This window comes from Botrytis fragariae (genome assembly GCF_013461495.1).
Source record: "Botrytis fragariae strain BVB16 chromosome Unknown tig00000186, whole genome shotgun sequence".
In the NCBI taxonomy this organism is placed as follows: domain Eukaryota; kingdom Fungi; phylum Ascomycota; class Leotiomycetes; order Helotiales; family Sclerotiniaceae; genus Botrytis; species Botrytis fragariae.
Window position 1 is genome coordinate 543,357 of NW_023501000.1, and position 12,949 is coordinate 556,305.

The following is a 12,949-nucleotide window of genomic DNA, read 5'->3' on the forward strand; positions in this document are numbered from 1 at the left end:
CGAATCAAGGGTTCTTTTGAACTATACTTACCAGAGATCATTGACTCGCAGCCATCAAAGCCGTTCGGATCAGATATGTAACAAAGCGTTCTTGTTGACACTTGCATCCAATAACACTCTGTCTCTCATCCTACAGCTACCTCAGAAATTGATACACCTTCCCCAACCTTCACATCTCAAACACAGAACTCCTCCTGGATTGTATCACAATACAACAAAAAGAACAGCGCGCAAATACGTCTGACCTAGAAAATTTCATCAGCTAAGCATTCTTCACACCATGACTCATGAGCAATAAAACAGCGTTGAAGTCAATAACATTATACATGGGTATCCTATTCGTGTATTCTTCTTTCCTTCCTTCCTTCCTTCCTTCCATCCATCCATCCAGATCCCAATTACAAAATCCTTATCCAATTGTATACACATGTACGCCAAACCAAACCATACCAAACCAAAACTGGACCATATATTTCCATCCATAAATCTACCCATAACACCCACCAACCACACCAATCTACCCCCAGTATTTTCCCCCTTATTCAGCCCATCAGTGAAGACTAGTCCCCCCCCTTCATGACATCCAGACACTAATCACTATTAACAACCCTCAGCGTCCTCCTCGGATTCATCACCACATTAAAGAAACTCGGTTCTCTATCCCCCAGTAAATCCTCCAAACTACTAGTGATACTCCCCGTGCTTCCTACACTCCCCATTCCCTTTCTATGACCTCTCCATCCCGCTCTTACACTCTCGTTCCCCCCCATTACAACCCCCTCATCTTCTTCATCAATGGTCTGATAAGATGCTCCTCCCGGCATGATACCGCCTCCAAAAACATACGTTCCACTCCCCCTCCCACTTGCCCCTCCCCTATCCTCATTCCCACTACCGCTACCACTTCCTTCATTCCCCGAACTCGAGAGACCTCCCCCTTCAGACCTGACACTAGGCGTCTGTACCCCACCTGCGCCACTGATGTCCGTCCCAAACGGTCCCAGCATCATCGCTCTATCTTCTCGACTTGATCCACCCGAGCCCCTAAACATTTTACCGGCAGGCACGAAAGCCGTTCTCTGCGACATCGCCACATGATCTTTATAAAGGTTCAACTGTCTCCTATAAAGCCAAGTACAAAATGCCAAATATCCAGCTAGAAAAGCTAATGCAGCTGCAATGACACCGGCGATAATAGCTGCTTTATTTGGTCCTTTTTTGTCTGAGTCTGGAGATGACGTTGGAGTAGAAGTAGAAGTAGAAGTGATTGTAGATGGGGATTGTGTTACTGTGAACGTAGGTGGTTTTCCCGTTGCTAAGGGACCGGCAGTTGCTGATCCTGCTGCAGGTATAGTCGCTGTCGCGCCTCCCAGTCCTGAACCGCCAATAACAGATTGTACGATGTCGGGAACGGTATAACCTGTCGAGCCTTTAACGATATCGGAGTCTTGGTCTGAAGAAGAAGAAGAAGATGATGATGAGAGAGCTGTAAAGGAATTGGTCCATTGAAGTGACGATGTATTGAAGACATATACACCAGGACTATCACACGAGATATCCTGACCGACGTAGCCGCCAACAACTACCATCTGCCCGTCCCAAAGATTACACGTATGGCCTGCTCGAGCTGGGGGTAACGATTGAGACTGGTCTTTCATATCGACTTGGATCCAAGTGAAGGATGGAATGGTTAAAATCCACATATCGGAATATTGAGTTTGGTTACCATATGGAATCAGATTTTGTCCTCCATACAAATAAACGTTAAAACTGCTACCGTCGGGTGCAGCAGCAACGACAGCGCAAGGATCAACACGAATGGGAGGAGTTACACCGGAGGTAGCCTGCTTGTACCAAGTACTATTTGCGATATCATATACGTCGATAATATTCATCTCGGTCTTGTGTATGTTAGTTCTCTTAACATCATGACTGGGATTTCATGACTTACAAATGTCTCATTAGTGCCACCTGCCAGTCCAAGCAGCATTCCATCTACTCCCCAGCCAGGAATATATACCAAAACACCATCAGCTCTTTCTGTAAAACCAGCCTCATCTTGCAAGCCACCTTGTGTAATATTTCTGTACACTCCACCGGAACCAGCTCCACTCGTAGTTCCCAATGAAGTTACTCCAGTATTTGTATATCCAGGATGAGTGAATTCTAGAAGACTCTTCAAATATATTCTGGCAATTTGGTTTGACCACCCAGGCGTCGTGTACATATCTGTGCACACCCAATGTTAGTTAGTTGCTCGTTGATTGTCCATACCCACCTAGCAACCGAGGGAAACATGATGCTTACCCAAATGCCCCCCAAAATACCAACTTCTACCCAACTCTGGAACACTCAGCCCCGCACCCTCCGCCGCACGCTGAACATTCGCCGGTGCAGTGTCTGAACCATTCCCCGCCGATGTTTGTGGATTTGAAAACTCCGTCCAGGTCGCCGATGAAATATCATATTTCCATGTTGCTACTGCCGCAGGAGAAGTTTGTGGACTGTCCGAGAATTCACCTCCATATAGAAACAACGAATCATGTGTATGCCAGAGAGAGCCCATTGCTACTGCAGGTGGGCCTGATGGTTGTGGTAGACCGGATAGAACTGGTGATGAAATTTGCCATGATTTTGTGAGATCTAATGTTACGAAGTCGTTGTCTGTAGAAGAATTAATACCATGTCCAACTACTTTGATTGAAGCCCTTACTCCAAGTATCCGTAGTTTGCCCACTCTTTGTGGTCGCTTCTCCTCCATATATGTATAGTGTTCCATTGACATTCGCAGCTGAGATGTTCTCGATTAGTTATATCCACCAATCCAAGCGAACAAGCAAAAACATACTCATATGACTCCATCTTGTGCAAATCGAAGTAGGACTGTCAGCCCTTCCCTCGATCATACTCCCGTTATCCACAAATTCCGAGTCCCTTATAATGCCCGCATCCGCACCATTCCCCTTCATAACATTCGAGTTACTGTTCTGCCTCCCAGTGTACCCAAATGCAGGCACAACCACCGCAATCAGAAATGCAAGTAGTGCAACTCTCGGCATCGTAGAGAATGGTGTAGGGGGTGTATTCGAAGTCGAAATGGTGGGTCTGCCGCTCTTCCCAATCTTTGCTGCCCTCGACTCATCATGTGGTTCTTTTCTTCCTCTCTTTTCTCCTGAAACTGGCGAAGTCGGTATGTTGGTCGATGTTCCATTCCACGTACTTCTTGTCCTCAAATCGGTCCCTACAGTTGCGAATTCCCCTCCCAGACTCCCAACATCCACTCTTTCAATCACCTCATCATCCAATCCCTCTTCTCTAAACCTTGACTTTCTGACCGTCCTGGTCTTCTTCCCAGTAAATCCATTCGCCTTTTCGCATTCGCGCAATTGATTTGCCACATTTGTCGGGACAGCAGGACCGCGAAAGGGTACATGTATCGTCTTCGACCGATCAATTGTAAAACCACCCATCTTCGTTCGTTCCTCCTGTCACCAGATCCCTAGAAATCTTGAATCTCCGTAAACACGTAGGACTGTACTCAGAATCGCGATTTGTATATGAATTCAAGGCCCAAAAGATGTGAGCAAGAAATGGTCAATCAATCTCAATCAAATCATAAAACATGCAAAACACAATTGATATGTATCATAAAAAGCCTTCCTCTCATCGAGAAGTAGAGTTGGGGAAATTGATGTATACCGAATAATAACTCTCTAAATATCCAAACAGACCAATATCTTACTATACAATACCTGCATATGATAATCATCCAACTTCCTCGACTTCACTGTGATTCTTACATCATACTTAACGCGTGGGAGCTTTCAGGCTTTTCAGCTACTAATCAGTTAGGTAGCCCCTGCAAATGTACCCTATAAATGTGGTATAAAGATGGTGAATCCACAGGGGTTTCGATAGTGATATTCAATATTGATTGGTGACTGTGTATGGCATTTGGAGAGAAAAAAGCAGGTTCTGTCTGACAACGATTGAAACGTCCTAGCACTAGGGGATAAATTCATAAATGAAGGGGCCGATAAACTCAGATAAGCCTAAAAAGGAAGTTCCTCATTGACCACTACTACACCTTTCCCATATCATAGTTATTGAATATCTGAGGATATATAACAATCCTGCCGTTCACAATCAATAGGTCATTCATTAATCAGAGATATCAATCATCAATATTATCAATTCATTCATCCTACGGCTAAAAAATAGAAAATTAATTTTTTCATTGCGCTCATTGATCATGTAACCATCCAACCCCCCCTATCCTAATCCATAGGAAAATTCACGCCCACCAACTTAAAGAGATCCGTTAATTCGCTTTCGATTCGAGATATTAGACGCCTAATGATGTGGTGGTACAATTTACAGCCTTCTGCGCTGCAAGTTGAGTCATAATAACCCATTGATAGGTTTACAACTCCTCCTTGATAGCATGACCAGCCTTTTGTGCTGCTTCACCGGCACGATTGGTAGCATAGGTAGCTCCCTCTTTGACAGCATCGGCAGCCTTCTCGCCTTGGTAAGAAGCTTGTTGTTTACCGGAGGCAGCGCCAATAGAGAGTTGGTTAATAACCCATTGTGCACCGTTAGAGAGTTTAGCCCAAAGAGTACCTTGTGGTGTAGTGGTGCCTGAGTATCGTTAGCGGTCAATCAGATTCAAGGAATGACAAAATTTCTTACCATATTTGAAGTAGTTGGCTTGGTTGCGGACGAAAGCAACAAGTTCGTTCTTAGTGCTTCCTTGTGGAACAGGGACACCATAGCTATCAAGATAAGCCTTCAAGTCGGAATCAGACCAAGTCTCGAATGTGGCATCCTTGGCAGCATCAGTTTGTTGAGTGAGATAAGATGTGACACTAGCATATGCAACACCACTGGATTTGGATGCCTGAGCATAAGAATCTTGTGCAGCGCGAACAAGTTCGTCACGGGTAGCTCCAGACTTCTCCGCTGCCTTCTTAGCGGCAGCATCACCAGATGAAGCTAGGTAAGCCTTCAAGTTGTCCAAAGTCCAGGTGTCAAAGGTCCAAGCAGACCACCCTGTAGCAGCCTTGTGCTTGTGTAAACGGACGGCAGCAATGATATCGTCTTTCTTTCCAGATGATGGAACTGGGACACCTCTGGCATCAAGATAAGCCTTGAGGCGGGATTCGCTCCATGATCCAATAGCAGCATTGAAAGCATCTTCAGCCTTTAGTTGAGCATCATCAGTAGCCTTAGCAAATTGATTTCCGGCAGAGCTAGTGGCAGCACCGAAAGCAGATACTCCAGAAGAGCTTGCCTTGCTTGCAGCGCTCTTAGCAGAAGCTGCAGCAGTATCTCCTACAAGTTGAGCCTTGTGCTTACGAGCGATAGCCAATAATTCATTTCTCTTGCTTCCTTGAGGAACCTTAATACCATTCTTGTCGGCCCATTCCTTAATTTCTGTACCTTGTTAGTTGGTTGGTCATTGGAGAAGATAACAACAAACTTACGAGAATCAGACCAGGCACTGAGAAGCTGCTCGCTCAATGTCTCGGTAGCAGCAGAAGCTGAAGCAGAGGCAGAGGCTTGAACATCCGCAGTTTTAAGGCTGGCAACACGGGCATTACGGCGTACACTAGCAATCAGCTTGTCACGAGTGGATGGTTGAGGTGCTGGGATGCCATGGGTATCGAGGAATTCCTTGAGATCTGTGAAAATATCAGTTTGTGTAAAGATACATCAGTATTGCCATCTTAATAACGTACCGGACTCAGACCAGGTTTCATAAAGCCAGTTACCGGGGTAGGCAGCAGTCTCGCCTGCCTTCTTGGCAATGGTGTCATAGTTGGAACGAATCTTTTGAAGAAGAGAATCTCTCTTCCTTGGGTGTGGAACGGGAATGTGATGGTAATCAGCAAATGCCAAAAGTTGAGAATCTGTGAGGATATTAGTAAATGCTCGAAGGCATCTTTAGCCATTGGCAAACTTACCAGTCCAGCTATCAAAAACCCAATCTCTAACACTTGACCAAGCATCCTCTGCTTTGTCTTCCGCCTCGTACCAGTAAGCCTTGACTTGAGAGATCAAGCCATCCTTATTGGCCTCAGCAGTGTTCTTAGTCTCAACACCCTTCTGTTTCAAATAAGAGTTGAGCTGTTTCGTGTCCCAATCATTATATGGCGAGGCAACCTTTGTTTGCCAGTTCTCCTTCACCAAGTTTTCCAAATCCTTACGATCGGCAGGAGTTGGGTATGGAACATTGTTATCGGAAAGCCATCTCTCGAGTTCGGTTTCATGCCACTTGTTGTAGACTAGAAAGATGATGTATTAGTAAAGGCAGTAAGTAAGCATGGGGCGAAATAGACATGGGAAGTGATGTGTGCAAGCCCATCCATTGCCTAAGTCAATGATTTGATACCGTCCGGAGGTTCAAAAACACGAAATGTGGCAAAATGATGATGATATCAAACAGAATGGATGAAAAGGGTAACATACCAGCCTTACTGAACCAGCTACTAGCTACTGTAACTTCTGCTGCCAAACCCAACACCAACAGCTTTGTAAAGAACTTCATCCTGTGTGATGAGTTCTACTATTCCTTCTTACTCTTCGTATCTTGAGCTTCAGAGTTCTGGGTATCGTTGCAAAAGAAAATGAAAAACTTCACAAGCAATTCGTGGTATGGTCTTGAAATTTTAGAAGAGGAGAAGGATTGATGGTAGCAGAAGAAGTTATGTTGTTGACGTTGCACACAATACCTATGTGGCTGGAGCAAAGCTTCCGCAAAAGCAAGAACAAGTGACGTAGCTTTTCTATGCAACCAATGAATTTATGTGTGAGAATCAACAAAGAGAAGCTAAGGAATTTTCTTCCAAGGTAATTGGTTCATTTCATTAGAAAGTCGTGGAAAAATCTAGATTTTCCTCTAATGGAAAAGTTGGAAAAGATGGGAATTTTAGTAGGATACCAATCGTTTTGACGCGTTTCTCCTCTCATCTTCACTGGGAATCCAACTGTTTTGTTGACGTTGATGTCATATTGTCATAATTGTCATGCCAGGGTGATGTGCGAGAGATGTGGCTTGAAAACGCCCAGAAGGGATGCACGGACCAAGATGTATATTCGCCATCTCTAATAATGTGGGGTAGCTATGGATGAGAGCTGTAAGATTACGTGCGTGCGAAGTGAAGTCTGAAGTGAAGTCTGAAGTGAAGTCTGAAGTGAAATCTGAAGTGAGGTCTGAATGAACCGTGAAGAACGAAAAGAGTAATCGGACCAAGAAGGGAAATCATATCAATTGAATGCTGATAATGACTTCAAGCACCGATTATCATCTACTAAGCTTCTCAAAGTTTCGGTAGGTAGCCAAAGCAAGCTTTGAGCGAGTACAAGTACATCCATATTGCGGAATGTGATGTTCCTGTCTGACGTGGGAAATACATAAGATTGAAATTGGGTTTGAAATAATATTTATACAGAATCTTGAAAGGAAAATATCTTCGCCAAACATAACATAGCATTAACCTCTTATTTGCTCCTACATGACCTATCAACAAATTATCCATTAGCTTCAAAACATGAACTTTGATCAATTTCATAAACTCACCACATCAAAGCTCCTATCAATCTAATCCTTAGACCTTCTGTGCACCTCTGTCATGTCCCTTTCTGAACTCCCTGTTATGCTTCTCAACCTCAGCTTGTTTGCTCGAACTCTTCACTCCCGGCTCGTCTTCAGAATGAATCTTGGGTGAAGCTCCTTTGACACTCTTCTCCTCTGGGTTCTTATTCTTACCTCCGTTCTCCTTGATAGAACCACCTGTAGGGCTGGATCCAGTCTCCTTTGCTTCCCTCGATCTTGATCCTCCAGATTGTGCCGATGCATCTTCAGGAGATTTTGGACCACCAGAACCAGAACCGCCTTTTGTTGGGCCGGCACCGGTTCCTTGTCCCTCAGATACTGGCTCAGGACCAGGGTGTTCTGCATTATGCTTTGTGTTGTTTGAGGCACCTTGATCTTGAGGATTCTCGGCCATTGGGTGGCCCTTTCCATCTCCATACCCCTGAGTCGCAGCTCGGAGTGGTGTAGAAGAAAAGGCTCGAATGGAAGCCGGCTGTCGGCATTGAATGGTTCGGATAGAGGCCATTGTACGGCTAGCAGAATGGAGGCATCGAATGGAAGGCATGATGAGTATAGTAGATTGAATGGTTGGGTACAATAAAACGGTTGAAGTGTTTACTTTGTGAATGAACAATGAATGAGAAATATTTTTAGAAAGAAAGATCACCTACCTGTAAACAATGGACCATATTACATTCCGATCTGTACAATAGTGACGAATTGAGTTTCATGGTTCAATTACATCATGACATTGGCCTTTTGCCTTTGATCAGCTTGGACTCCGCTTGGAGTTGGCCTGGCAGCTTTTCCGTTTGTCGAAATCAATTCCCAAAAGGCGGGGTCAGCACGTGATAACGCTAATATTCTCGGTACTGCACTAAATTCCTTCTTTCCTCTTCGGTATTATTTCAAAACTAGAAATCCTTTAAATTTTTAATTGTCCCTAATCATTGCGTTAAGTACCGGTAGATGATAGTTAGTGACCCACCTATCACTACGTATCACTAAGGAGTATACAAGTCATCACCCAAGTTGAAAGAGAACGGAGAGATATGAGAAGATTCTTGAAGACACCAAAAGTATGGTAGTCTTGGAGGAACTAGCAACCACGAGCTAATCATTCGTCTGTGTATCTATACACTTTTCCCTGTAGTTGGGGACATGAATTGATCTTAAGTTCCCAAACTTCGAGCGAGGTAGGAACTACCAGGTAAACTCGAACGATAAAGTGTCCGGCGTATTGTCAACTGGAGGCGCGGTTATAATTTCCTTATGCCATCGAACTAGATCTAAGGTCCCTTTCGATCAACACTCTACTAAGCTCGTCATGGCTTGTATGCAAGGCCGTTGTATGATGTGCGATATTACCCACTTACTACCGTTTTAGCATCCAGCCTTATCTTCTGCTAAGGGGATCCTTCTCTCCCTCACATGTTACATGTCAATTTTCTTCATATTCTTCTTGCGTTCCATCAAAGAATGCCATTATGAAGTTTTCATGCATTTCTATCATCACCATTGCTGTTAGCACAGTCACTGGTGCTTATATTGACAATACACCCGCCGATAAAACGGTTGACAGTAAACTCTTCAATGGCACTACTTATGGACATCAAAATTCCATAGCAACTAGAAATGATACTACATCTACGAACATCACAACATTAGGCAGCTCATCCAACGATGAAGATGCAGCCACCGATAGCATAGAAGCAGAAAAAGAATATGAAGAAGAAGCTGCGGAAGTCGCCGAATATATTGCATTAGATATCCAAAATGACTTAGAGGACAACAACACCCTTCCACCCGGTAAACTATGTGCTACACGTCGTAAACCTCGATGCTGTGAAGTAGGCGGAAGAGTTTACAAAGATGGATGCGAGCGTCGTAAGTGATCTGCCACCTCAACCCTTTCAACATTCATGTCAAGAAAAGTTATATTAACTTCATACCAGTCTCGATGCCACTTCCAGCCAATCGCAATGAATTCCGAAGCACATGTGAGGAAGCGAATAAAGTCGCCTATTGCTGTAGAAACTCCGTCGACATGGTACGTTGTATTCCAGCCTGTTTGACCCCATTGTCCCTCCACTTCAGAACACCGGCTTACCATATTCTCTCTATATTTATAGGCTCAAATAGGAGTCATGTGTCGCAAAGCAAGAAAGTGAATGGATACTCTCAGAAGTTCGGACTGAGCATGGGTACAGAAAAGGCGTTCAGCATGAAAGATGTTTGTTGTAGCATACTATAGATTTGAATAAAATCTTGTCCACGACTTCAAAAATGCATCCATCTCATCATATCTATGTCGTCAACGTAACTTATTGAATAACACACTATTATCCCATTTTTCCAGAATCTACCTTTCTCTTACTTTTAGATTTTGCTTGAGATCACTACACCGATGAAGCGAATGTTTGAGCAGATATAAACATTTGAAATGAAGTAAAAAATCGATTATGGGACGAACATCCGAAAAGAGATAACGATCCGACAACATTTAATCACTTTAGAAACAATTCAATCATGCAACCACATCTGAATCTCTACATCGTCTTGAACAATTCACACAATCCCAATATTCGAAAGGACTCGAGGACCTGAATACCCCAGAGATGCTAACGCTTAGAATTTATTCTCCTTTGATAACCCCAGACCACAAGCGCAGTATAACCAGCATAGAAGTCATCTCACAGCAGCCATATAAACAACAAACAATAAACGAATTCGAATCCCCAACACATTCAAACCGGCAGAAAAGAACGGGAAAGAAAACTTTCCACAAGACATCAAAGGTACGATTAAAATTATTTATTTGACTATCAGGTTCATATCATAATACATGCGCCAATCGGCGTGACTTTTGTAGACTTTTGCAGACCTTTGTGAACTTTTGCCCGCCCGCCTGGTATCCTTCTCTCTTTTTGACTTTCCTTCTATTTATCCATTTAACTTTTGTGCGTGCCTGTTCCTGTTTTTGGGGGGGGCTAGCTATACCGGTAACTAGCACCGTCTAGCTATGCCAGACCATTTTTGTCTTCCTTCTATTCTTCTACTAAAAAGCATTCCTTTTCCCCCCGAAAACATAATAGACATTTCTAGTCTAACTATAACGCAACTCTGGTTCAGGCGTAAAACAATTCTGGCTCAACAATTGTAAATTTGACTTTTGGTGAAGAGTTTCGGTGGAGCGCACAATGATAACTTGTGGCCTGGTGCGTGGTGCATGTGAAGAATGACCGGAATGCGTTAGGTCTCAAATTTCGTACTCCGGACGCGCGGTGGATGTTTCAGTAATAGCGTCGTGGACTTGATTTGGTCACCCTTCATCCTTTTCCGCGGGACTACTCAAAATCCTCAATTGATAAAGTCAAGGTAGATGTGTATGACACAAAGATAAGTCGGCGCGACAGGTACACTTGGCGTGAAATCTCGTCCCTTCTTCAAGATCCTCTCGCCGAAAGCTTGATCCAGGGACTCCACGGCTCGATATTACCAAGACTTATGCTTGGTCTGATATTACTACTCCCCCCCCCTTTTCATTTCCACCTTAGACGGAATTCGAGTTATCCGCACAACTGAAGGAACTTGATCCTCCAGCTGCACTATAGGAGTCGATAATGGCAACAATCGATCCATAAGTACCAGCGACCATTAAAAATGTTCCGATGATAATAACGAAAATGCTCCAGCAGCACATGAAGATCCACGAACGCGATCTTTGGGTCTTCCTGAGGCTCCAGTTATCGTAAAACCACATGATACCGAATGGCTGGAAGTTGAAGAGGGTTCCGAAAAGAGCACCGATGAGGGAGATAAGACCGCCGAAGATTGGAATTGCACTTGCGATAACATAGGCGCAGATAATGACGCAGAAGGTGCAGCCGAGCCAGACCACCCAATGGGTCATGGAGTTGACAGTAAGATGCTTGGATCCACGGAGGAGACGAAGGAAGAGGAATTTTGCGGGAAGCTGTGGGAGATGTTAGAGAAGAAGAGATGAGAGATGAGAGCTGTACTTACATGAGAAAGCAAGATGGTGCTAACCAAGAGACCAGGAAGAGCAAGACCGTAACAGACTTTCTTCATGGTATCACCTGCGGAACCGAGAGCAGGTGACGCGACGTAGGAACCACAGAAGTAATAGACGACAATACCGATTGCAATGTACATAGACGTGATGAAGCCTTGACTGATATACACTGAACGAGTATAAGTCCTTGGATTGCGCATCTCAGAGTGAATGTTGAAGTAACCCGGAGTTCCAGCGAAAGAGAAAACAAGCGAGCCACAAGCAGATATAGCATCAGTGAATGATGGAGAACCAAAAAGCTTGAAGTCGGACTTGTAAGGACCTGTTGTAACAGGAGCATCGGCTGGTTTTCCTTGAACGCCGACAGCAATCGTGAGGGTAAGAACTTGCACGTGTTAGTCGGGAGTTTTTTCACAATGACGACTGGTTGACTTACTAGCAGTGATAATACCAGCTACACCAATCCATGCAAGCCAGGTGATCTTGCCTAGGGTTTGGATACTGGAGAAAATGAAGGCAATGATAGCAGCGACAACCACAAACACAGCAGTGCAAGTAGCATGAGTCGATAACGCATTCAAGGCGATTGAAACACTGAGCATACCAGATGCAGAGACGAAAACCCAGACTAGATGAACTGGTCAGAATCAAGCTCATCTATACAACTAAACGGGGCCACTCACAAAGAAAGAATGCAGCACCAACGATCTCACGAGCAACATTTCCAAAAATGATACCAGCAACATCTTCAATACCGTACACTTCTGGATGTATTCTCTTGAACACTCCAATCATGTACTGTGACCATCCCGTGATCGCAGCCATGGTGAGGACACATATGATACCGGGAATCATGCCCAACGTGTCAAAAACAGCTGGAATTGAAAGAACACCAAGACCTAAGTTGGTCTTGAGCATGAGGGCAGTTGAACCCAAAGCGCCAACCTGAAGATAATTAGCAAACATACACTTTCGTAGATAATTCTGTACATACACCTCGATAATTTGGTCCATCTTCATTAATCTCACCAAAGACTGCGTCATGAGTCACATCATTATTTGCTTCACTTTTTTGGCTCTTGTTGTCGTAGTCGCCCTGTTCAGCCTGGCGTGAGAATTGAAATTGGTCGGCCATTGCTCCCGTATTCCGAGCTCTATATTCACAATATGTCAAGTTGCAAGTCGTGGGAATTAAGATGTAGATGAGTGTTGAATTGGAAGAGAAGTCTTTTTCAAAAATATGACATTTTCTAGGCGGATTATATAATGGATCTGAAGCATTGAGTCCGCAGATAGGCTTATGTAAGCTCGGATCA

At 44.0% G+C, this 12,949-nt stretch overlaps 5 protein-coding genes across 5 annotated transcripts; 1 reads left to right on the forward strand and 4 right to left on the reverse strand.

Moving 5' to 3' along the window:
• Positions 1–590: 590 nt before the first annotated feature.
• Positions 591–3,470, reverse strand: Bfra_010188 (putative kelch repeat protein; the record flags this gene model as incomplete). The annotated part of the gene is made up of 5 exons (XM_037340521.1): positions 591–1,901; positions 1,952–2,229; positions 2,308–2,664; positions 2,714–2,791; positions 2,849–3,470. The coding sequence occupies 5 exons, from the start codon at positions 3,468–3,470 to the stop codon at positions 591–593; spliced, it is 2,646 nt and encodes an 881-aa protein (XP_037188989.1).
• Positions 3,471–4,207: 737 nt separating this feature from the next.
• On the reverse strand, positions 4,208–6,641 carry Bfra_010189 (putative msc1 protein). Its single transcript, XM_037340522.1, has 6 exons — positions 6,472–6,641; positions 5,967–6,287; positions 5,742–5,912; positions 5,487–5,684; positions 4,693–5,436; positions 4,208–4,641 (listed from the first exon to the last, which is right to left on the reverse strand). Exons 1-6 carry the CDS (start codon positions 6,548–6,550, stop codon positions 4,424–4,426), a joined length of 1,731 nt encoding a protein of 576 aa, XP_037188990.1. The 5' UTR covers positions 6,551–6,641; the 3' UTR covers positions 4,208–4,423.
• Positions 6,642–7,610: 969 nt separating this feature from the next.
• Bfra_010190 (uncharacterized protein) lies at positions 7,611–8,162 on the reverse strand (the record flags this gene model as incomplete). Its single annotated transcript, XM_037340523.1, is given in 2 exon segments — positions 7,611–7,753; positions 7,772–8,162. The coding sequence occupies 2 exon segments, from the start codon at positions 8,160–8,162 to the stop codon at positions 7,611–7,613; spliced, it is 534 nt and encodes a 177-aa protein (XP_037188991.1).
• Positions 8,163–9,084: 922 nt separating this feature from the next.
• Bfra_010191 (uncharacterized protein) lies at positions 9,085–9,841 on the forward strand (the record flags this gene model as incomplete). Its single annotated transcript, XM_037340524.1, has 3 exons — positions 9,085–9,484; positions 9,553–9,647; positions 9,740–9,841. The coding sequence occupies 3 exons, from the start codon at positions 9,085–9,087 to the stop codon at positions 9,839–9,841; spliced, it is 597 nt and encodes a 198-aa protein (XP_037188992.1).
• A 1,309-nt stretch (positions 9,842–11,150) lies between these two features.
• Positions 11,151–12,768, reverse strand: Bfra_010192 (putative amino acid protein; the record flags this gene model as incomplete). The annotated part of the gene is made up of 5 exons (XM_037340525.1): positions 11,151–11,573; positions 11,624–12,018; positions 12,070–12,261; positions 12,317–12,578; positions 12,628–12,768. The coding sequence occupies 5 exons, from the start codon at positions 12,766–12,768 to the stop codon at positions 11,151–11,153; spliced, it is 1,413 nt and encodes a 470-aa protein (XP_037188993.1).
• Positions 12,769–12,949: the final 181 nt, after the last annotated feature.

Coding starts and splice junctions, on each gene's coding strand:
- Bfra_010189 (XM_037340522.1), bottom strand. CDS start 6,550: ATGAAGTTCTTTACAAAGCTGTTGGTGTTGGGTTTGGCAGCAGAAGTT. Junction 6,288..6,471: donor TAGCTGGTTCAGTAAGGCTG/GTATGTTACCCT, acceptor TCATCTTTCTAG/TCTACAACAAGTGGCATGAA. Junction 4,642..4,692: donor AGCCAACTACTTCAAATATG/GTAAGAAATTTT, acceptor AACGATACTCAG/GCACCACTACACCACAAGGT.